Source organism: Miniopterus schreibersii (assembly GCF_964146895.1).
Source record: "Miniopterus schreibersii genome assembly, chromosome: 6".
In the NCBI taxonomy this organism is placed as follows: domain Eukaryota; kingdom Metazoa; phylum Chordata; class Mammalia; order Chiroptera; family Miniopteridae; genus Miniopterus; species Miniopterus schreibersii.
This window is the reverse complement of record NC_138107.1, coordinates 68,012,811-68,036,858: the sequence shown is the minus strand read 5'-3', so window position 1 is coordinate 68,036,858 and position 24,048 is coordinate 68,012,811. Positions and strand designations below refer to the sequence as shown.

Below are 24,048 nucleotides of genomic sequence, written 5' to 3'. Positions count from 1 at the left end.
TGTGCAAATAATTCAATTTAGAGTGTTGGTTTTATTTTAAATGATTACTTTCACTATGTGTAGGAAAAAAGACTATTCCTAGAATTTCATCCTCATTGAGACAATTTATATATTTTTCTTTCAATCCGATGACTCATTCGAGATGGCTGTTTTTCCCTGTAAACTGGATAGCTAATGACAGTGTTCCTTTTCTTCTTTTAGGGAGAACAGGCAGCTATATTTTTAGCAGTGTGCAAGACAGGACCTGATGACTACAGCAGGTCCTCGAATAATATCATTTAAGTCAATGTCGTTTCATTATATCGTTGATGAGAAAGAAAAATTTCTTGGCAGGGGCCGCTATCTATGCAGAGTTGGCATGTTCTCCCCATGTCTGCGTGGGATTTCTCTGGGTACTCACATTTGTCCCACATCCAGTGACGTGTGTGAGATGAATTGGCATGTCTACATTGTCCCAGTCCGGGTGAGGGTGTGTGTGTGTTCCTTCGATGGAGGGGTGTCCTGTCCAGGGTTGGTTTCCACTTTGTGCCTGAGCTTCCAGGATAGGCTCTGGCCACCCTAGACCCTGAGTGGGAATATAATCATTGTACTTTTTTTTTTTTAATCATTCTTAAATGTATATGTGATTCACAGTTATTGAATGTTTAATATTAGAAGTGTTTTGGGTCTTTATTTAAAAGTTTGATGTTGATTTTGTGACCAGAAATATACCATAGGAACTTAACCTTTGATTATATCAGAATAGGGTAAAATTGGTGGTGTTATAGGTATTTTCCTCTAAAGCCTCAGTTTCAAAGAATCTATTGATGGCATTAAGTGAGGACTCACTGTACACATGAACTAAATTTGGAAATGTAGTGGTATAAACTCAAAACAAAGTAGATGTACATCTTCACTGTTATGCATGATTAATCATCTGCTGGGCTTCAGTACTAAGCAGCTGCTATGAAGGGTTTCATACCTAACAACCAGCCTTTTGAGTTTCCACAAGGGAAGAGACTTAATCTTGAGAAGGTTGGAAGCACAATTTTGGGGTCCCTTGGTACTTCCTTTTCTGGGAGGAAAATTTGGAGGAACGGGTGTTTTTTTCATCATTTTGCAGAGCAGCTCTTTTTTGGGAACACAAAGAGCATGTGGTCCTTCTTGCCCTTGCTCCTTGGCACTTAGTGAGGGCTCCTAGGACAGCAGGCTTATTGCAAATGTCAGTCTTCAACAGGTTCTCAGGTTGTTTTCCTGCTGAATTCCAATTCTCTGTTTTCACCTTCCATTATTTGAAAGAGGCAACTAAAAGTCATGCTTACTCCTTTTAGCCTAAATTTTCTTCCTTCCCTTGTCTCTAATACACAAATTGAATAGGTTCGGTCTTATTTTTCAAATAATGGCTTCCTTCAAATGTTTTTCCCTCAAATGTTTCCTGAACTTCATGTAGTAAGATCAAAAAAGAACTGTGGAGCTACTTTTTGATTTTTATTTGGGATTATTGGATACTAGTTAATTGTAGACATTTTGGAAATTTCTCCATAAAGTCCGGACAAGAATTTCAGAAGAGAAAGAGGGAAAAGCCTTTATGTAATTGAATGAGTGCACTGAAGAAGTGGTGTGGATTGTTGACATAAGAGAGTGTTTTACAGAGCTAGAGGGAATCATTAGGTTAATGTGTTTGTGAGTGGGAGAGGCATCAAAAATAGGGATAGGAACGGGAATGGGGTAGGCAAGATGGGGTTTGATTAAAAAGTTAGAGACACTCTATGCAACATTTAAAATTTGGCAGAGCTATGATGTGTACAAATTAGTTCCCTGCTATTTGTTTTTACTGGTGTTCTGGTACTAAGGAGGAGACAGGCTGATTCCCAGGGACACCTTTGCAAGATGTGGGTGCCCTGGGCACATGCTTGCTGTGGTTGCTTTAGTATATGCAGAAAAATGTTTTAATAAGGACTGTGGTCTCCAGTTCAAACTACATTTTTTCCCTAAAGGAAACATTTTATTTGGCATCTTTGGAATTTTAAGGAGGGAGTTTGAAGGAACTATGACTATGTTAAGAAAATGGCACCTAATGGATTTTAAATCGTCATAACTTTAATAAATAGAATTCATACATAGTAGTATTTGCAAAAACGCATTTTATATTTTGTGACTAGATACAGTGTCTTATGGAATGTTGGCATCCATCTTTTGGGGTTTAAAAAAATGTTAATTAGAAAACAAACATACCTCCTTGCACCTGACCCAGTTTTATTTTCCTTTCATCCTGGTGCATATGGGTAGGAAGTAATACAGCTCATTACCCCAGATTGTGAAGAGTCAGAGAGGAGTTGCAGAGAATGTTTCTGGGAATTAGATGAAAAGGAGTAGGTCTTTTTTCTTTTTCTCACATCAGGTAAATGAGATTTACTGAGAAATGCTGTTCGTTCCACGGCAAGGAAAGGTGAATTCTTGAATTCATGGCAATATTATTAGGAATGATAAAATTAAGGAAGAGGAACTGAATGACCAAAGAAATAATACTGCTATGACCAAAGAAATTTTCTTGTTATTAAGTAAATCAAGATGCAGGTTTCAGTGTTATTGTCTAATTATTAAACATTTGTTTGTTAGTGAAGTTGGAGAGATTTATAATAGTAATAGATCAAGAAGGAATCTCTAATGATATACAACAGATTACTTTTCTTGTATTAACGTGATCTGTGCGCATTAGATGACTCCCATGCTTTCCATTATAACATTATTGTTTTGTGAATTCGCATTAGTAACCATTATTTTTTTTCTACGTATGAATAGTATATAAAATTCTCCTCTGAGGTGCTGATTTTAATGGCCTATCCTTGTATAAGGTTGCAGGGCAAACTGTGCCATCCATACAACAATATGAAATTGGAGTCAACTCCCTGTTTTCCTACTCTGACCTTTCCGATGGCTCATCTTGTTTCAGTATTTTCCTGCCTGTGCCCCGCCCTTTGTGCCTACCACATATCTAATCCTGGGCCCTTTGTTAAACCTAACTAGTTTATATTCTGAAAATTTTAACATTAACCCAAGGAAAAAACTGGAATTATTTTTTTCATTGCATGAGAGAGACTGTATGACCAAACAAAAGACAAAAGAAAGAAGGAAAACAGGTATTTTAGATAAAACTTTCTGCTTTACAGGAGATATATATAAAGTCTGATTTATCTTTACCTAGTAAATATCTACTGTAATGTGTGAACATTCTCATTTATTTTAAAATGTTTTTTACTCTACTTGGAAAAGTGGAAAAAAAATATATGAAGGTGAGAGAAGAATTCATATTAAGAAGTTCAAAAATATAAAGAAGCTTGTAATCAATCCCATTAGTCGGAAAGAAATGCTACCGTGGTTTTGACCTGTCTTTTCAGTCTTGTATGCATGCATGTGTGTATGCATGCATATGCATGTTCCAATATCCATGTATTCTCTAATTTTAATTTTAAAGGCTAATCAAGACATTGAATGTGTAAACTTTTTAATTAAAAAATAACTCATAAATGTATACTTTTATATTATTTTCCCCAATCACTTGCAAAAAAGAAGACATCTCTGTACAGCTGTACTTACAGATCTGGTTTTAAACCTCAGCTGGTTCAGACCTTTCCCAGCTCTCCCCAGACTTATCAAAGCACTTATTCAAATCCTGCCTTTCTCCCTTATGTGCGGCCCCTATACATCTGACCTTTACTCTACTGCAGTCTTTTTTTTAATTTTTATTTTTTAAATTTTTGTTCAAAATATTACAAATGTCCCTTTTTCTCCCCAAGGACCCTTCCACCCCCCACCCCCCGCCCCAGGCCTTCACCACACCAAGTCCTTGTCCTTGGGTTGAACATATATGCGTATCAATTCTTTGGTCACTCTCTCCGCTGCCACCCACCTGCCCTTTTGAAACACGCTTTTCACTGGTGTCCTTTACCTATAAGGAAACAATTGTAAGCAATTGTTGGATTACGGTGGTGGTTGTTTTTTATGTCATATCTTCTGCAAGGCTCATCGTCTGCCTCTTGGGCTCAGGTGCTGCTCCTTAGTTCAAGTCTGTCCTCTCAGGAGAAAAAGACTTCACAAATGAAAATATCTTTGAGTCATTACTGCTGAAGTGGTTTGTGAGAGTGACTGGTGAAAATCATGTTTGTTTTTTTCCCTTTCAAAATATATCTCAAATGGCATTTTTCTTTACTGAAATATAAATACAGTAGTCCCCCCTTATCCAAGGGACACCTGTATTGTCCCAAGACCCCATCAGATGCCTGAAACCACAGATTCTACCTAACTCTACGAATGCTCTGTTTTTTTTATACATACATACTTATGATAAAGTTTAATTTATGTATTAGGCACAGTAAGAGATTAACAATAATAAATAACGAGGTTAATAAAATAGAACAGTTATCACAATATACTGTAATAAAGGTTTGTGGATGTGGTCATTCTCTCTCAGAATATCTTTTAGTAACTATCCCTTATTTGCAGTAAATGACTGGGTGTCACTTGTTTCAGGGGATTTTTTGCTGAAGTATTTGTATAGGATCCATGCTTTCTGGTGCAACAGATTGCTGCCAGTTGAACCACGTCTACTGTTAACGTCTTCCACCCTCAAGTTTAATTCTCTGTGGGGTGGAACAGCATGACTCAAGATTTCACCACACTACTCAGAGCAATGTGCAATTTAAAACTTATGAATTGTGTATTTCTAAAAATTTTTATTTAATATTTTCAGACGATAACTGATTATTCATTTATTAAAGTAAAAAAATATTTCTTTAATTGTGTCTATTGCCCTGTGGCCTTGGACATTTCTCCCTCTCCCTCTTCCCCTCTCCCCCCCTCCCTCTCCCCCTCTCTCCCTCTCTCCCTCCCCTCCCTTCCCCCTCCCCCTCCTTCTTTCCCTCTCCCTCTCCCCATCTCCCCACCCACCCCCTTCCACTATCTAAAAAGCAGTGGAAAAAATATCCTTGGGTAATGATTAAAAAAAGCCACAAAAAACAAATTTTTAGAGAAAAGTCTCTTCATTTTCTACATAGAAGCTTAGCATTGAAGAATTCTGAGGTTGTTGGGGAGGATGTTTGGAGGGTGACATGCAGAGAATAGCTTTGCCAACCCTTGTATCATGTGAGCAAGGGAGCAGAAATTAAAGAACTTTTATCAAAGAAAAACCAGCATTACCTGATTTAATAATTCTTACCTAATCTAGACTGGGTGCTCATAGAGTCCCTGACATTTCCTCATTGTGCTATATAACTGTCATCAAGACCTTAGTTACTTTAGTTTTTGAGGTAGATTGAAAAGTACACAAGCTTTTGAGTCAGAGATATATAAATTTCAATTTATCAATTAATGGTTATGTACCGTAACCATATCAATGAGCTGTTCTCCACCTCAGTTTTCCAATCTGTAAAATGAGAACATTTTCACTGACTCTTATTTGTAAATATTAAATGAAATTAAATATTCATGTTAAATGAAAAATTATGGAAATGAACATTTGTAAATATTAAGTAATATAAAATTAAATGAGATCTTTGTAAATACTAAATGAAAGTACACCTACAGTGTCTGACACATAACATGATTTATAAGAAACACTTAGCTTACTTTCTTTTTAAAAAAATATGATCTTTTTTATAAGTTTGGTTTCTCTTATTCTGTACCATATTTAGAAAAGCTTTGAAACGGCTTTATTTCATTAGATCAACTGGACAGAGCAATAAAAGAACTAATCTCCTCCAGAAGATGAGGTTTTGAAATAAGTAGTGGCAAAGCAATCCAACTCCTTGTCTGTTTGATTCATTTCTTAAAAATTAGATGAATGACAGACAGTATTTGCTCTTTTATAAAAAAAACAAACAAACAACCTTTCACTCTGAGGAAATTTAATCTGTGTACACTAGCAAAAAAATTTTTTTTAAATTAAATGGCTGATGGATTGCAGGGGGCAATAAAAAATTGTGGGGGGGTGGTGTGCAGTAGATTAAAAAGAATTGGTGCACTAGGACAGAGGGGCCCTAGGATAGTCTCTCTCATCATTTACTGGGTCTAGGAAAGTCAGTTAACCTCAGAGAATCCTTACCTAGAGATAGGAAGCTGATTCAGGTAAAATCTTAATGTCCCTTTGAGTTCTGATACTTACCTATAGGAGTTGGAAAAAATGTGACCTTTTTCCATGAACAGTTATTTTACTTAATATTATAAGTACATTTAGTATGAATAGATGTGTGCCTTAGAATTTGGGGGGCATATCACAGAGAAGTTCTTTCTGTCTATAATCCTTTTTAAAGGACAAATGAATCCACTTTTTTTGTTTGTTTGTTTTTGTCTCCAAGTTGTGACCCATGAGACATCAGAATCCCAGTACTGTAGTTTCTGCTTCTTTTAGTGATCTATTAACTTTTATTAGTCTTTTTTTTCTTTTTTTTTTGGTATTTGAGGTTTTTAAGGTCAATTAAACAAGACGGAAAGATAGAAATCTAGAAGTAGAAAATTAATCAGTTTGGATAAAATGCCAAGAGACATGAAGCCTTTGTTTTGAAAAGTTGGCTCAGTATAGGAGGGCAGCTCTCATAGCGATCATTATAGGTAAGCCTCACAGTATATGTACCTATAGACTTCCTACTTAACTAAACCTAGATTGTGGTCTAGATTAACACAAAAAGTCACCTGTGGTTAAATGATCCTTAAAGTCCTTTCCAATTCTGAATTCTAATGGTTGCATTACATTCAATAAGGTACAGTTTTGGGGAAGATCAAAATTCTCAAAAGTGTCATGCCATTCCATCTGAACTGTCAAATGATTTCAAAGCCACCATGGTGAAATACCATTGATACCACACAGGTCATGCCTTAAGATGAAGGGCATGAAAATATCCAAGCAGCTGCAGAGAGGCCATCTGTCCTGAGACTCTAGTGGACATTCCTGTACTGGGTGGAGAATGGTTCTTGATGGGCTTGAAGATCTCTTGCATCTCCTGACATTTTCAAATTCCTTCATCCTAAATAAATGCATATTTAGGACAAGTGTCGCCCTGCATTGCCAGAAAATTAGAGTGGACTTCACTGAGATAAGAGACAAATGAATGTTCTTTTATGCAGTAGTCTGAGCAGTACTCCATGCAGGTAGACACTTGAAAGATGCCCCTGATACTGTGCTTCTCTTTCTTTATGGGCTCATTTTGAACTCTGTGGGGAGTCAGGTTAGAATGTCATTGCCTTGTCCTACTTTAGTGATCTGTAGGCAGGCTTAAATGCAGTCACCATCCTCAAACAGCTAGTTCGAGTAAATTAAATGCCCTCTACTACTGAGGAAATATATGGGTTGTAGATGCTGAAATAAACTGGGTGAAAACTATTGATTACACAAGGGATGCTAAGTGAGGGCGGCATGTATCCTTGCTCTCCCAACAATTTCTCACTTGTAAATGGCATCTCTGAAGGGATGTCCAAATTCCTGGTGCAGGCATGTAGACAGCTGAGTCACAGCTGCTGAAACGAGACTGTCTCCGTCTCCTTCTCCAAGAGGAGAAATGGAAGAAGTGGGAGAGAACTCTAGTGCCAGGAGCTTACTTAAAATTCACTGGCTTGAGAAGTGTATGAGATTCTTGGGCCAAGAGGAAGCCATTGCTCGACTACACGGGAGTGTTTGGAACATGAAATCTGCTTTTCCTAAAGGAACTCTTGTATCTTGTAGTTGGCCATACTTTGTACAAAAATGTACCTTCTTTTCCAGAGATCTTCTCTGCATTTAGGAAAACCCTTGGTATCTGGCCTATGGTTTGCGGCTTCTTGTTTAGTCTGCGTTTTTGACTTGGTAATACCTGGCTTTCCTGTTGGCTTTCTCTCCGAGTTTGATGCTGCTCTTCCCTTTGAAGTGCTTATTTTCATCCATTTAAAGAAAGTTTAGAAATGCCAACTTTGCTTGGATTTAGATCCTGGATTGGTGCCTTTGCTAGCAAGGTGACCTTGAACAAATCTCTTAAGCAGAGGTTAAAAGCTTACTATAGCTTCTTCATGTAAAAAACATGGATATAATAATAGTACCCATCTGTTTATGTTGTTGTGAAGTTAAATGAATTACCTCATATGAAGGTTGGTGGGAACATATGTGATTTTAAAAATTTAAAATAAAAACAACTAATGTTTATTTAGTATATACTAGGTCTTAAGAATAGTTTTAAGTATTTTTTGTGTCTTAAAAATAACTGTTGGCTTTACACTTTGTATTCTAATCATATATTTTCATTAATCTCCTTTGAGATCCACAAAGCCTTTTTGGATTTTGTTTGTGAATTCTGATGCAGCTATAGATTGTAATTGCAAAACTGCATACCAAATTGCACATATTGTATTTTGCTGTTACTTATATTTGCTTGATGCTGTCAATATGTAGAGAATAGGTTTGATCATAGGATTGAAATAAATTGTTCTTGATTCAGGACTGGAAATTTTAAAAAACCTCCTTCCTGTGTATGATAATACATGTTTATATATTCTGGTGTATAATGTATATAGTGCTGTTGATTGGTTTAGATCTGACTTTTCTCCATGGTAACATTGAGATTTGAAAAAAGTACTGTATGTCTGACATTCTGGATTCTTGGAAAGATTTACTTTGTATCTTAAATGTTTAAGAAGAGGAGTATGTTCATTTGGTTTTCTTTGGAGGCTTTGGTTGTTATTGTGATTATAAATTTAAGACTGGGAAAAAGAGTTTTACCACTGAAGGCTCAGCCAAGTTAGTGTTGGGCAGGAAGTCAACTCTGCTGCCTTCAATTACTTACCCTGCACTTCTCTTCCCCTGCGATTTCTAGACCAGTGTTTTATAGTACTATAAAATTTTATTCTTTGAGTCAGAATTCTCACTTCACCCTTGGAGGTGTAATTAATGCCACTGAGTCAGATTCAATCATCTTTCACTCACTGAACATTTGTGGTGTTTAAAGAAATCATAGATATTCCTGTTCAGGACCACATATTGTAGACATTGCTTGCTGCAAGCCTGGTGCAGGGCCATGTGACTGGTCACTAACTTTTAATGACTTAATGTTTTGCTAGAAATACTTTTTTCTCAAAACCATCACCATATTATTGCCAACATCTCCACAGCAAAAAGAAGTTTTTTGTCTATTTTACAAGATGCTTTGAATACATGAAAAACAAATCTTTATATGAAACAAAGTCAGTGCCTTTTAAGGATTATTGAGGCTTGGGATGTGGGTAGACTACAGAATCTTGTAAATGGATGATTCTCATCTTATGGGGATATTTGCTTGTAGATGTGATTACAGCAGGGAGAAGATTCCTAACCTTATACATTGCCTTTTAGATGTGTAAGTCCTTAACAGGTTGGGGTTTAAAACCTATTTAACAAGAATCTAAGTGCCTCTTACTTATCTAAAATCCTTCTGTAGGCAGTTCTTAAAGCGTAACAACTTTATAGAATTCATGGTAACATGAGCGGTCTGCCAGTTATACACGATTTATGGCTTTGCCACTTAGATTGAGTAGGTCACAAACTCTTAACTGTCATATCCATCTGGATCTCACCTCGTGGTCTCTTTATCCCCACCCTCCACCCCTTTGGACCCTTCAAGCTCTTAGTCTTTATCTTTAGCACAGTTTCCTACTCTCTCTCCCCAAGTCTCTTCTGTTCCCTTTTCAACAGAGACTTTCATTCCTCTGGATCTCTGTCTGCTATTTTCTCTAACCCAACAGCCTTTCTTCCTGTTACTATCCACTCTGTAAAGTATGTTCTGAAAGAATCTTAATCAAATACAACTACTTGGAATATCAGCTGCTTGCTTGCTCTGTACCATAATTTTCATGTCTTGGTTTCTTTAGCTCTACTTCCTCTATTCATCATCTTGATCTAAGTAAGCTCTGTTAACATCCAAACTGTAGACTGAAATTAAACATAGATTTGAGAGATAAGAGGAGGGGTTAGGAAGGGACTTGCATTTGTAAGATATTTTCCTCTTTCCCTTAGTAAGTTTAGCATGTGATTTCACTGTTTGATTGAATTGTACTCCCAACTATTGAATAGCCAATGCTATTTCTATGAATAGATTTTATTTCATTAATATTAGATTATTAGAAAAATGTAGCATTAAATAATGTTATGAATAGTAGCTGCATAGTCATATCATGACGATGGAAATGTGTTCAAGCATTTCATATGGAGATGTGTATAGGTATATATACTCTGACAAAGTTATAAACCCATCCTTTGCAGATGAAGTAGCATCAGAAATGTTTTCGACATGTTTAGTTCTCTGTTACGCCTTCGCATTCTGGTTGTACCTTTAGATGAGGCTTGAAGTTACTGAAGTGATAAGTGAAAAGGAGCCAAGCTATGCTATTTTATGTCAGTAGAGCACTAGGAAGTTATATTCAAAGTCATTCTTTTAGATAACTGTTTTTGGCTGACTTACAATGCTATTGGTGTAATTAATCTTATCTTGAATGGTTTATTAAAATGTTACTTCTTATAAGTAGTTTCCCTTTGTTTATTTTCTCAATCCGCTGCGATAGTTAGTTGACAGAATTAATGGCTAGGGAGGGTACTTTTATATCATTGATCTTTTCTGACACTTTCCTCCCATTTGTGCACTTGATTCAACATTTCTTTACCTTTATAATATCTTTAGATCTACTTTATTGTCTCAAAATTTGTCAAATACTTGCTAGATTCTACATTACCTATTAAAATATGTGTTGTCTTCATTTTCACTAATTGATAATACTGAACATTTAGGTTCCCCATGTGAATTAACTATTATAAAACCTTACCAGTGGTCGTGAACCCAAAGTTTGTGATTATATTTGCAATCAATTTTGCTGTAAGTGTCCTTCAAGCTTGTAAAGGTAGTCCTGCTGTCTTTGGGTGTCATTGAAAAGACCCACAATAATTTGTTTTTGTTATTTTTGGAGGGTTGGTAGCCCTAGCTTGTATTTATAGGGGTCAGGACTGCAAATATGTGAACACTTAATGTAGAGCAGAATTCCAGAAGTGTAACTGCTGGCTTAAAGGGCAGATGTATTAAAGCTTTGATAAATAAAACCAAATTGCTCTCCAAAAAGAGAAAGTAGTCGTTGCCCTCCTACTTTCACCCCATCTATGGACAACACTGGATATTATTAATCCTTTGAAGTTTTGCAAGTGATATGGAGAATAACCCTCACTTTTGTTGCAATTTGCCTTTACTTAAATAGCGAGGATGACAGGACTTTTCTTGTTTATTGGTGCGTTAATTAGAACAATTTGTGTTTACTAATTATTTGCTTAGGATGGCCTTTTCAGCTCTACATGGTAATAATATCTTTTATTTTATCTATTTTTAGAGATTTGAAAGTTCCAAAATCTAAGCTCCAGCTTGAGGTGAGAAGTAAGGCAGGAAAGCTGTCTCAGTGCACAGCAGATCCCAGACTTCAAACGGGAACTTCATAACTGCCACTGCTTTTCATCTATTATTCAAAACTTATTTGTTAGCTTCTCACCCCCTCACATTTGAAATTAAAAATTTCCCGGTTTTTATATTTCATTCTGAAGACATATGTTTGTCTTTTATCAGTAAACTGTACAGCTTGATAGATTTAAAGTTGGTCATTATGTTTTAGAGCAAGAACTGGAGGGAATATTAAAGTAAGAGTGTTAAATAAATGGGATCTAATGCTTCAGCCCAATCATCTACATTTGATGAGACAAGGGTATTTCAAATCTTTATATATTTTTATACCTACTGTTCTGTGGAACCGTGAGCCTGGATCTGCTCGGAGCTTGCAGCAAAGAAACATTAACTTCTATCTCTACTAAATTATTTTTCCAAGTCCAGACCTGTTTTCTGCACTGAAGCATGTTTCATATTTTTGAATTTTGTGTGAAATTCTAATATAGGCAGAGTCAACATTTTAAAAACATTTTTATCTTGAAGGAATAGTTGATTTATGGTACTTTACATTTTAGGAGTTCTACTGGGGAGGAGACTTAGTGGTAGCATGAATCTCTAACATATAACTGAATTTATAATCATATGCTTTATCTTTTTACCAAAAGGCCTAGGAATGATGGGCTATTGTTGTAAGCTTATTTTCCCTTTTCTAATAAATTCCACATAAATATAAAACAATAATAAGAATCTTACCTAGGTGTTTTCTTAACTAAACCCTGACTTAATGATGATTTAACTATGCATAGTACTTAGATTTAATATCATAGGATATTGTGGAAAGATTTTTCAAATTAATTAGCACAGTATTCCTGTGTAGTAGGTAGAAGCAGAGATGGGAAAATGAAGCCAAATTGGTTTTTTGTTGGGATAAAAAGGAGGAAATGAAGATACACACAGACCTGAATCTCAGTGAGGCCCTGTGTAAAAACCTTACTCACCAGTTCTCCCAATTAGGACTCTCCATTAGGTTAGAATGGCCATTGACTTACATGCCATTTAAATGTCAGTGTACAGCAGGGATTTTTGCTGCTTGAGAAATCTTTATTTTATGTGGCAATTCCGCTAAATTGTAAACATATGTACTCTTCTGAGAAAGGAAATTTGAGAAGAGAAAGTTATTGTGAGTCAGGATACAGCACTGACTTGGTTAGAAGTTGACACTTCCAGAGTCTATAGTAAATCTCACTAACTCTGTGGTTAAAGCCTAGAATGCTTCCTTTATGAGAAAAAAGGCAAAGGTCCTTGACAACAAGGTTTCTGACATCACTCAATATCAGCAACAATTTTCTTGTGTTTGCGTGAGCAGCTTGTTAGCCATGGACCTGGCCAAACTGTCTGTCTCAATGATGCCGAGAATGAGAACTGGTTAATTTGTTCATAGCAGTCATTATCTCCTGATTGAAAAAATGATATCCAACTTTCTTTTTCTAAATAAAGAAAATGGCAGAAAGGACCATATTCATTACCATAAGAATATATTTTAGTTGAGTATCATTTCCTTGAAGTGTATTTCAAAGCCTTACAAAAATTACTGAATTGTTGACCTTCTTAAAATGTAGCCCAGTACACTTAACGTCTCCTTTGCCGGCCTGATATAAAAGTTTAAAATCAAAGCCTCAAAGCAGATCTTTGCCCTTCCTCTTCGAGGCTGGGTTATGGAATTCCATTTTGCATGGCATCAGCATTTCACGGAACTCTCTTCATAAGTGAAAAATGATCTGTTACCCATCATGCTTGAGTTGAGTCAGGAGCAACTGCTGAAATCAGCCAGAATGTGTCTGGTGTGGGTGAAGTGGAGCCCACCAGGAATCCCTCCATGAGAAACAAAACAAAACAAAGAAACGTTTAAATGTGAGCTTGGGTGGTTTCCAATTTTACCAAAATGTAAATATGGCTTTAGTTGGGAATTTTATTTTTCAGTACATTTACTTCCAATTACTTTGTTCAATGGCTTTCTCTAGATTGTGTACCCAACGCTAAGCAAAAAAGATGAGATTTTGCTGGAATAGATAAAAAGATAAAAAAATAGGAAAAGAAACTTGTGTAAATACATTAATGATCTTTGGAGAAACACCTGCTTTCTTATCCTAGGATTAATGTGAGGGCTACTGCAAAAATTGCCAGAACAAAATTGCTTTTAATTTATTGTAATGTTTTTTAAAGCTAGAAAAGCCACTTGTTCATACATATTTTGGGGGAGAATAGGTGGATTTTGAAGGTTGTCAAGCAAGAGTGACAGGACAGTGTTATGATCATACAAATTTTCATCCTTAAGTCAACCTATTGAAATAAAATTCTTTGCCAACATTACTAGTTAATCAGTGAGGCTTTGATTGCTCTCTGTTAAAGACCCTCTCCTGTCTGTGGCACCAAGCCTGAGAGACTTTGCCATGTGATGGGGTTCAAAGTGTGCTACATTTTATCCTCAAAGGATGCAGCACCACCATTTCATTACCTCGGCAGGATTGGTAATGTTCTCAATATTCAGGAATAGCTTGAGGTAATGCCCATGGGAGGGAGCTGCACTGGGTGAGCTTGGCCTTCTACCAGGTCTGTTTAGTGTAGTGGTTAAGAGTGAAGAACCTACTGTACCTGGATGCAGATCCTGGCTCTGATACTCTCCCTTGCTCTGTGAACCTGTGCAGTTTTTTTTTCCTACTATGAGATACTTTTCATTAATAGTTCATTTTATATTTTAATAAACCATGTTTCTTCTGTGAAATCATTTCTGTGGCTGTTTGGCATGTAATCATCCATGAACTCCATAATGAGGTTGGACGAAGTCACATGTGTACCATCAGGGCTAACCAGGTCTCACGGGCTTATTTTGGGACTTCAGCTGTGCCAGAGACCTGAAAAGTAGGTACAGAGACTTGGATTGTTCACATCAGTCTTCTGAGTCCCCTCCCATGAAGGATATATGCTTATATGTATTTGAGACAGAGGATTGCTTGGCTGTGTGTGTTTTGTTTTGTTTTTAATATTTACTTCCCTGATTCACGCAACTACTCTTCATTTTATTTTAGTTATAGAAAGAGCTCTGGACTAGTGACCTATAGTAGAACCTATAGTAGAAGATAATAAATGACTGAGTTGTTGGTTTGTAATGTCGAGAATTCCCTGTGTGAAATTGGAAACTGGCCTCTGTACATGGGGGGCAAGGAGAAACCTAAGAAAGGCAGACCACTCAGATTGGTAGATGACAGTTTTAACAAGAAGGGAACTTACGAGCCTTGTCATGGCTGATCACAAGACGGATAGATCCCCACACCTGCCCAAAAGAATCTTAAGTTTATATAGAGTCCTGAACAGTGTTCAGTCATGAATACCATCCAGGTGGTCTCAGGGACACATTGCTCTCTGAAGGCTGCGTCAGTGGGCGGAACATACATTCCAAGGACATGGGAGGGGTCCAGTTGCCTGAGTCCAGCTCTTGGGTCAACTGGTGGTCACTCCCTCTCAATGAGCTCCTCCAGATGAGTGAATAAATGTATTGGTGGGTTCCTACACACTATGTATGTAAGTATTTGCATGCATGGATGCATGTATGTGCTGGGACACAGTGTTAAATATATTACCCTTTGTGGTCTTAAAAGTTTGAAGCCCAGATTAGAGGACCTTCAAAGTGTCTTTAGCTCTCTCATATTCTCACTTTTTGACTTTTCCCTCTATCCAGCCAGACAATCTGATTTAGTTTCAGACAAATTATTGCAATTCAGAGGCCATTTCAGTTTCCTGGCTGTGGCTATTGCTACTCATGATGATATATAGGAAAGAAAATTGAGTAATATAGAGGTGATGCAGAAATCAAAGACCCCTGGTTATAAGCTTTTAACCAGGCTGTGCACTACCCATAATTTTCAGAATACTTAAGATCCCAGTGATCTAAGTCAGGGTCGGTGAAGTGTGGCCCACAGGCCAGAACCAGCCTTCCACATGTTTTGGTAAAGAAAATTTTATTTGAATACAGCCATAACCCTTTGTTTGGTATTGTCTGTGGCTGCTTTCTTGCTACAATGACACAGTTACGTAGTTGCAACAGAAATGGTGTGGCCTACAAAACCTAAAATACTTATTAACTGCTCTCCGCAGGCAAGTTTGCCGATCTCTGATCTAAAGGAAGGTGTTTTCCTAACTGAAAGCACGTCTGATGAGTGTTCAGGGAAAACTAGTTATGGGAATATTGCCTTTATGGAAATTCTGTTTAGCCTTTCTGGGTAAGTTGTATGGAAACCATATGCTTCTTTCTTAGCCAGGCTTTAGCTGTTTAATGTGTGCATAGGGTTTCTTCTGTATAGCATATATACAGAATAAATTGTAAAGAATGGAGTATGAAAAAAAAGATGCTTTAAAAACAAACTTGATGAGTGTTAGGGGCTTTACAAGTATTATCACCAATCCTCATGCCACTGTACTGTATCTGTTGTTATCTTGATTTTACTGGGGAGGAAATTGAAGGTCAAAGCAGTAAAATAGCAAAGCTATGTATGTACTCCATGTGCTGCGTCTGGACACACTGTCGTGTGTGTGTGTGTGTGTGTGTGTGTGTGTGTGTGTGTGTGTGTGACTTCCTTGAAATTCATTAGGTCTTATTAATTGAAGTTAAGGAGATTATTTCTCAGCAAAGATAGAGGGGAGTGAAATTGGACTTATTTCATTCTGGTTAATTCAGTCCTATTAAAGGAATATTATTCTGTCAGTTGTAGTATAGCATTTGCCTTGAATCATGGACAATTTCAATAGAAGTCTTACAAGCTAAATAATCTTGGATTATATATATTAAATATATATTCTTGGCTGGAAATGGAACTCTAGGGATGAGCAGTTAAATAATTTATGGGTGTGTTTGCAATGAGTTCTTCTCTTATCGAGTCATTTGTATTGATCAATAAATGATAGGTTTAGATTTCCACAAATGTGTTTCAAATTCTTTTCCTTTGTGAAGAGCTAGACTCAAATAATATTTTCACATACTAATTAACTACAAGCAGAGCAAAGGAACTTTTTCTGGATCTGAAATGGTTATCTTTTAAGGAATTCTTAATAATAAATTTTCTTATTTTTCTTCAGTTGTTCCTCTTTGGTATTGAACCAGAGCAATATATTATGATCAGTGACTCATATTATGCCTTCAAAGGCATTGGTCCTTTGCATCTACTTGGGACATTTTTCCCTATTTGAATTTCACTTAAATTGAAAAAAAGTGTCGCCTATCCTTAGAGCAGATGTAAACTACACAAACATTGATCACAATATGTCAGTTTTTATTTTGTCCTTCCAGTGTTTCCAGAAGTGTAGAGTCGAGGGAAATATATTGTAATATATAAAATATATACTAATACATATATTATAATATCCTATAGATTTCAGATGAAATATGAACTTTATTTAAAAGTATCAATTTTTACACTTTTTCCAATAGTCTATTTTTCTGGGAATAGACTATATTAACTCAGACTATAAATGGGATTACATTTAAAATATTCAGTAATAAATTTAGTTTTGTTCTTTTGAACTGTAATAAGTTTCTTTTTGTTCTTTTGAATTTTTTTTTTGTGTGAAAGGTGTTGGCTTCTTTGTAATGAGTTTTGAGGATTTTACCAGTAAACTTATGATTTCTTATTAGAATAGATAAAGCTGACCTTTTCAAAGTTAGTTTAATTCAGTATTACATGTGTCCTGATGTGACATTAATCTTTCCTTGTGGCCTTAGTAGAGAAAAGATTATTCCAAAGTTGATGATGACTTCAGCGAGCAAATTTGTGGATCCCAGCTTAGTTCACAATTGGAAAAATCAATTTGTCCAACTTTTGAGGATCATAAAACAACTGTGCTGTTATTTTTGCCAACATATTTTGTAAAAGAATTTCTTCTTACTTCTTAAAACTGTATAATCCAAATGATTTTTAAGAATTTAAAGAAATATTGTTTGTATCTTTAGCAAAGTAAAGTGTGTCCTTTACCAACAGCACAGAGCTGTGAAAGATAATTCTGTCTAGTTCTTACTATTATATTCAGAAAACTAAGACTGGGTAGATGAGGGAAGAACGTGGAAGATTCTAGTATGGTGGATTTTTAAAAAATGTCCTTCACAAAATGTTCAGAGCCATCCAGGGCCCTATAATTTTTTTCAAGTTCAACTTTGTTCTAAATCTACCTGACCCTGCATTTTATTGAGAAGTTTGACTTCAGAAAGGATTTGAGTTTAGCATTCAGTCTGTCATGATTCCGTAGAAAGGGTCTCTATTTTCAATCTGTCTCATAGAGCTGCCACCAGCTGTTTAAATAAGCAGTTAAGATTCTCTTGAAATGCTAGATGTTTAGACAGTATAGTTTTGGGGGTAGGGATAGTTTATTTCTTGGGGGGGATACCTAATATTTCAGTGAGCAGCCTAGGAATGGAAAGAAATTCTGGCAAGTTCAAATTGGCTTGATTTTTATTTTCAGGTAAATAGCTTGCAAAGCCTTGTAAGTGGCTTTCCCCAGTGGAAGCCAACCATTGAGTGAAAGAGGAATTAGCAATCTGTGAAATGGCTATTCAGAAGTAATTATCCTCTCTCTGCCATGATTTGCAGGTGCTTGCTGTAGCCTTATCACCATTAGCAAATATAACAACTGAGAATGTAAGATGTTTCCTTACTCAGTTTTCATCCCCTCTGCCTAACTAAATCTCTTGAATATCATTTCAGTATTGTCGTCTTTTGTTCTGCCATTTAACTCAGGGAGACTTTAAAATTCACGAGTTATGTTTATATTTATGAATTAGAACGTTGCTAAGATATTTCTCTTAAATAGATTATACTACTACATACAAAGATGTCTTGAACTCAGGAACATGTGTATAGAAGATTGTGTATTATAGAAGACAGTATTTAAGGCCTTCTAGTGAGCCTTAAATAGTGAACAGGGATTGTGCATAATGGAATTAGCTCAAAATATGTTATGATGTGATATCTGTTGTAAGGTTGAATAAAATTCTCTACCTCCTCCCTCCCCCCACTTCCTCTTTAAACTCTGTATGGCTTGGATTATGTTATCTCTTTTCAGTGCATTGTATTAGTACAGTGTACACAGTAGTACAAAATACTTTACAAAAAGATCTTTAAAAACCTTTTACTAAAGATTTATTGATATGCTCTATATGTGGTAAATAGATATATGGTACCACTTAGATTATAATTTATTTTAAATTAAAAATGTTTTTAACACTGAAGTCAAGTGGACCAGGAGCTATTTCCATGACCCTTACACTGATGTGCAACAAACAGTAGGGGTTGACCCACTTATTTTGTACAGCTACTAGTTGTTATTGCTATTCAGAATCCTGGAGTCTAAAATTAACAGTGTCTATGAAGGACAGCAATTAAGGCCATTTGTCTTCCAAATGAACCAATGTGGGTTCCACTGGTAGTTTAAATTTATACACTGAGGGCACTCACCATTATAAAGGGCAATGGGGGCCCTCGAGGCATGTGTTGCAAAGCGATAAGTCATTTTTGGGTTGATAGCAAATTATATTTTGAGAAAAACTTTTCCTTGCTATGTGAAGATGCATTGCCTAGCAACCTGTTTTCATTGATTAATTTTAAATTAAAAATACATCATTTTTTATGAGAGCAGTTATAGAAAGGCTATTTTAAGCATACTTAAAAGAGTATGAAGCTTTCAAGCTGCTATTTAGTTGTTTTAGGATTGATGTAGTTATATGAGTGATTCAAGGATACCCACTTACACATTCTGCTTTGAGAAAGGTCATTAGGGGTATAGTATCTTCTGGACATCTCAGATCTTGCCTTCTTTGCTTGTGATGCTGGCTTGTTTTGCTCATTGGTCAGGGTTGTAACTTTTTTCATATTCAAATTGACAGGTTATTGGTCTTCCTCATTAAACCCGCTGCTGGATTTTCATTGGTACTAACCCATTTTCATTCATGATTAGACATGTAGTCCAGTTCTTATTTTTATGATTTGAATAAACTAAATATGTTGAGTTGTATGTGTGTGTACCTGTATATATATGGGCTGAGAAGCAAATGTAATTATTCGATCTGTCATAAAATTTCCCCTGAAAATAAAGCCAGGAAAAATGAGTGATGTATAAAGGCGAAAGGCTACCTCCATTTTTTAAAACCAGTTATTAAATGAAGTGGAAGTGGTCAGTGTGATCATAGGCTAATCTGATCAGTTTTATGCTTCAGTTGCCCCCTCCTATTAAGTCATAATTGTGTATGAAAGTAATCTAAATAAAGTGTTGAAGAGTGTCTCACTGACCTCAACCATCTTAGGCCCTATAAAGCTTTAATTGTTTCCTTTGCTATTATAAGTAGATTTCAAAGTGTTCTTTTAAAGCAAGGAACTTGGTAAGACTTACATACCAACTTCACCTTTTTGAACGTGCATTATGGAGAAAGACGGTTTTCACTCTTTTTCTTTCCCCCCTTATATCCACTAAAATTGTTAGAAACTGTTTAGATTCTGTGTGGTTTATAAATTTCAGGAGAGCTTCATAACACTATACACATTTCTAATATTATTAATATTTTAAAATCTGTGTCTCAGCCTTCCTTCTGAGGCTCCAACTGGTTACTTATTCAAACAGAAACTACTGATAGAACTTTCATTTTATTTGAAAATTTAACAGGAATGGTGATAAGTAGGAGTATCATTTATTATTAAAATTATGAGTACTACATTACATATTTCAGTATGTTTCCTTCCGCAGCATGTTCTCCATTTTTAGCAAACCTGTTTAGAATGCAGCAATCTAAATGTTCTTCTTTGCCCCTTTTAGGTGGCTGTACTTTTGATGATGGTCCAGGGGCCTGTGATTATCACCAGGATCTATATGATGACTTTGAATGGGTACATGTTAGTGCTCAAGAACCTCATTACCTGCCACCTGACATGCCTCAAGGTGAGAATCATTATGTTTTACCAGGTGTTGGGGGAATCGCTTTGGAATATGTAACATTTTCTTATTCTAGGTCTAATACAGTAGTTTGTTACAATAAACCACTATGGTCAAGCTACTTGACCACATCTAAGAGCCTTAATATATTCTTTGTTTTTCCCGCAATAACTTTCTTAATCTTACTGTTCTTCAAGAGCTCGCTACGTCTTTGTTATATCTGACTATGGAAAAATACTGTTTTCTTTTTATTCTGATTTAATTAAAAAGCCAAATGGAAATGAAACCAAGAAATAAATAAAGAAAAGAAAAAACAAAATTCTTTCAAAGTAATCTAAAATGTGAGATCAGCTCACTTAGTACCTGTACAGGTTTGATCCAGTTAGACTGAAGGGAAGGAAGGATTTTTACTCCATGGTGGAGAGATTGCTTATGTCATTGTCCCACTGGTCATGAGCTTGCTGTTGGCTCTGAGAAAAGGCAGCCTGGAGACCAGATTGTCAAGTAGAGGCCTTTCCTGAGTGAATTGTAAAAAATAGGGCTGAGCCCTGTTCATTCTTTACTCTGACCTTGTTAAATCCTTAGTTTATTATTGGTTTTGTGAAATGATATATTTTCTTATTGTATAAAACAGTTTGAGTTGTAGTATCTCTTAACTAACATAGGATATCAATCTATACATATCACCTTATGCTCTATCAAACTGATGTTTGTGCCTCTAATTCTACATATTAATTTGGAACCAATGCCAAATTCTGTGCATATGTTTAACTATATTTATTAATTATAAAAATTGAAAATGCAAACAGGAATTTTAGAGTACTGTGCTAAAGAAAATAAACTTTTCTTTCAATATTTAGAAACATACAATCGTGTATATAATATACTGTGGAGGAGGAACACACTTTCCTCTACCCTCAGGATTATTCTGGCTGGTCTAATAATCAAATAGACATGAGACAGATTATCAAGAGGAAATAACCAAATTTAATACATACATATGTATAGGAATCCCACATGCATGAGAGAGTCAGAGATCCCTCCATGCGGGAGAGGTTTAGAGACAGAAAGGGAACAAAGGCATATAAGACACCCTGAGTGAGGGATGAGGTAAGGTGCTTGGAGGCTTCAGAGGGTCATTGCTGGGTAATAAGAAAAGCTGAAGCTTATTAGTAAATAGAACTTTCCCCTCCCCTACAGATAAGTCAAAAGAGGTTATCTCTGATAATCTCTTATTAGGTCAAGTTCTTCTAGGTAGTTAAGGGAGGGGCGAAGTTCCCCTTGAGCCTGCTCTAGCTCAAAGCAGTCTGCATAACACAGAGGCACATCTTGGGGTAATTTCCTAGACCCCTCCAATAAAATATAATAATATTTAACAATGGAAAAATATATTGTCATACTATATAATAACATAATCATCAATTGTAATATATAAGCATACATAATTGATGTGTTGATTACCTATTACTAATAATTTCAGCTTTAAAATATATTTTCAGCATTTTTACTAGGATTACTTTAAAAAACTTTAATTTTTATGAATTTTCTAAACTCGTGAAAGCCTTTCTAAACTGAGCATGAATTTTAGATATGAGATTTTTAGATATAGCCAGTGGAAATGAAAATGTCAGTTCTGGTGATTGAACTTACTAAATAATATGAAATAAAAAAACCAAAAAGTGGAAACATCAACGGTAGACGACAACACACCCCAAGTACACAAAGAAAGCAAAACCTAAATGTTATATTTCTAAAGCATGGTTTATAAATGAATGTAGTAAATATATCCTTTGGAAAGTTTTTAATTGGTTCACCTGGTGGTGTGTTCTTTGAGAGTAGGGTGAAGTAAATCTGCTCTCTATTTTAAATTGTCACTTTCCTTGGCTGAGTAGGCAAATGGTTATTTGTGAAGCTGAACTGAGCCATAATTTTCTTGCGAGAGGAATAAATTGGTACTAGGTGGCTGACACCTTGGCTTCTTATGTTTGACCCCTGTGTTGTCAGCAGACTCATTTACTTTTGTGCATAGGTTTGTATTTTTCCTTCAAAGGTACATAACCTTATTTTCCCAGTACATGTTAATTAAAGAAACTCCTGTAATATTTCACCCAAGTTTTCTCTGTGGTATATTTAGACCAAATTTTTTATATAAAATTAAAAGGGGTGGGCTGGAATGCACACATTCTGACTGTTTATCATCAGAGAATAATCAGAAATATGGTGATTTATGGAAATGTTACCATTGTTAATTACCACTGAAGATGGATCATGAATAGCTGAAGAGACACAGCTCAGATGACCTTGTTGGCTCACCTTTGATGAACAGCTTAATAGGTGGTTACAGGACAGGATGATATGCACAGAAAATGAAAGTGTTTGAAATGCAGCCTCATCTTCCAATTAGTAGGACATTAAGTCATTAATCATGCAGAGCAGGAAAAAAGGTCACGGCCACTTGATTTTTGCCAAATGTAACTTGTCTTTAGTCTTCAGAGAAGGTGAAAGAAAGCACCTACATGTATATTCTTCTTTTACTGGTCTCTTTGTACGATATATATAGGTTTGTTTTTTTTACCATTTTTCTTCTGATATTCTTTTAAAATGCTCACTGAACATTATCTACTCATAAATTAGAAAAAAGGGGACATTTAGATTTATCATTAAAATTTAATAAATGATCCAATTATTTTCAAATAAATTATTAGGCATACTTCCTTTTTACATTTAGTTTTTTTTAAAAGCCCTCAAAGATTTGGCAATCCTAAAGTAAGAAGGCTGGGCCTCTGATGCAGACTTGTTATTGAACTATTGAATATTGAGCTCTGTATAAAGTACTTGGACATTGTTATTTGGCTTCATTTTATTGACCTATTGGACTGGAAAAATAGAAGGGAAGAAGAAAGACAGGCTCAATAAATAGACTAGAATAGAAGAAGAGTGAAGATGAGTAGAAGAGGAAAGAAAAGAAGAAATTTATTTGTTCTCGCTTGAACACATAATGCCGTCAATATTTGCTTATATCCCCATACTACCTTTGGCTGGTGACAATGAGGGTGGCCGCAAGGCCTGCCATGAACTTTTAAAGTAGCAAGCAAAAGAATGAGTATGTCTTAATGGCCAAAAAACATATGAAAATGTAAGCATATACTTAACTCAGCCATCAAGGAAATGCAAATTAAGACCACAGTGAGAAACTACTCCATACTAAGCAGAAAATGAAAAATTCAAGTGTTTGTGAGAGTATGGAGCCAGCGAAGCTCTCATATACTGTTGGTCAGAGTAGAAACTGTCCAGCCACTTCGGACAGCCTAGTGACCCAGCAGATCCATTCTCTCAGATAAGCCCAGCAGAACTGAGTACACATGTTTTCCAAATGACAGTGCAAGAATATTTACAACATCCATGTTCATAATAGTCCGAAACTGAAAACAATATAAATGTCTGTAGCTGTGCAATGGATGAATCATGATATATCCATATGACAGAGTATGTCCGCCATGTACATGACCAAACTATTACTATAAATGATATGAATGAAATTCACAAACATAATGTTGAGGGAAAGAAACTAGACACAAAAGGGTATGTGCTATATTTCATTTATATAAATTTCAAAAACAGGCAAAACTAATTGATGATATTAGAGGTCCAGATATTGTTTGCCTGCAAAAGGGGTTGGCAGGGGTGGGGG

The 24,048-nt window shown here is 35.9% G+C and overlaps 1 protein-coding gene across 4 annotated transcripts in view; it reads left to right on the top strand.

Annotated features, from left to right (window-relative positions):
- The window catches only part of PTPRK (protein tyrosine phosphatase receptor type K), a 436,319-nt gene that overhangs the window by 93,289 nt on the left and 318,982 nt on the right, over positions 1-24,048 (top strand). For all 4 annotated transcript variants that reach the window (XM_081140405.1, XM_081140404.1, XM_081140407.1 and 1 more), the window contains exon 2: positions 20,241-20,363. In XM_081140405.1, the coding sequence (XP_080996531.1) occupies positions 20,241-20,363 (123 nt within the window). The remainder of the gene's footprint in view (positions 1-20,240; positions 20,364-24,048) is intronic.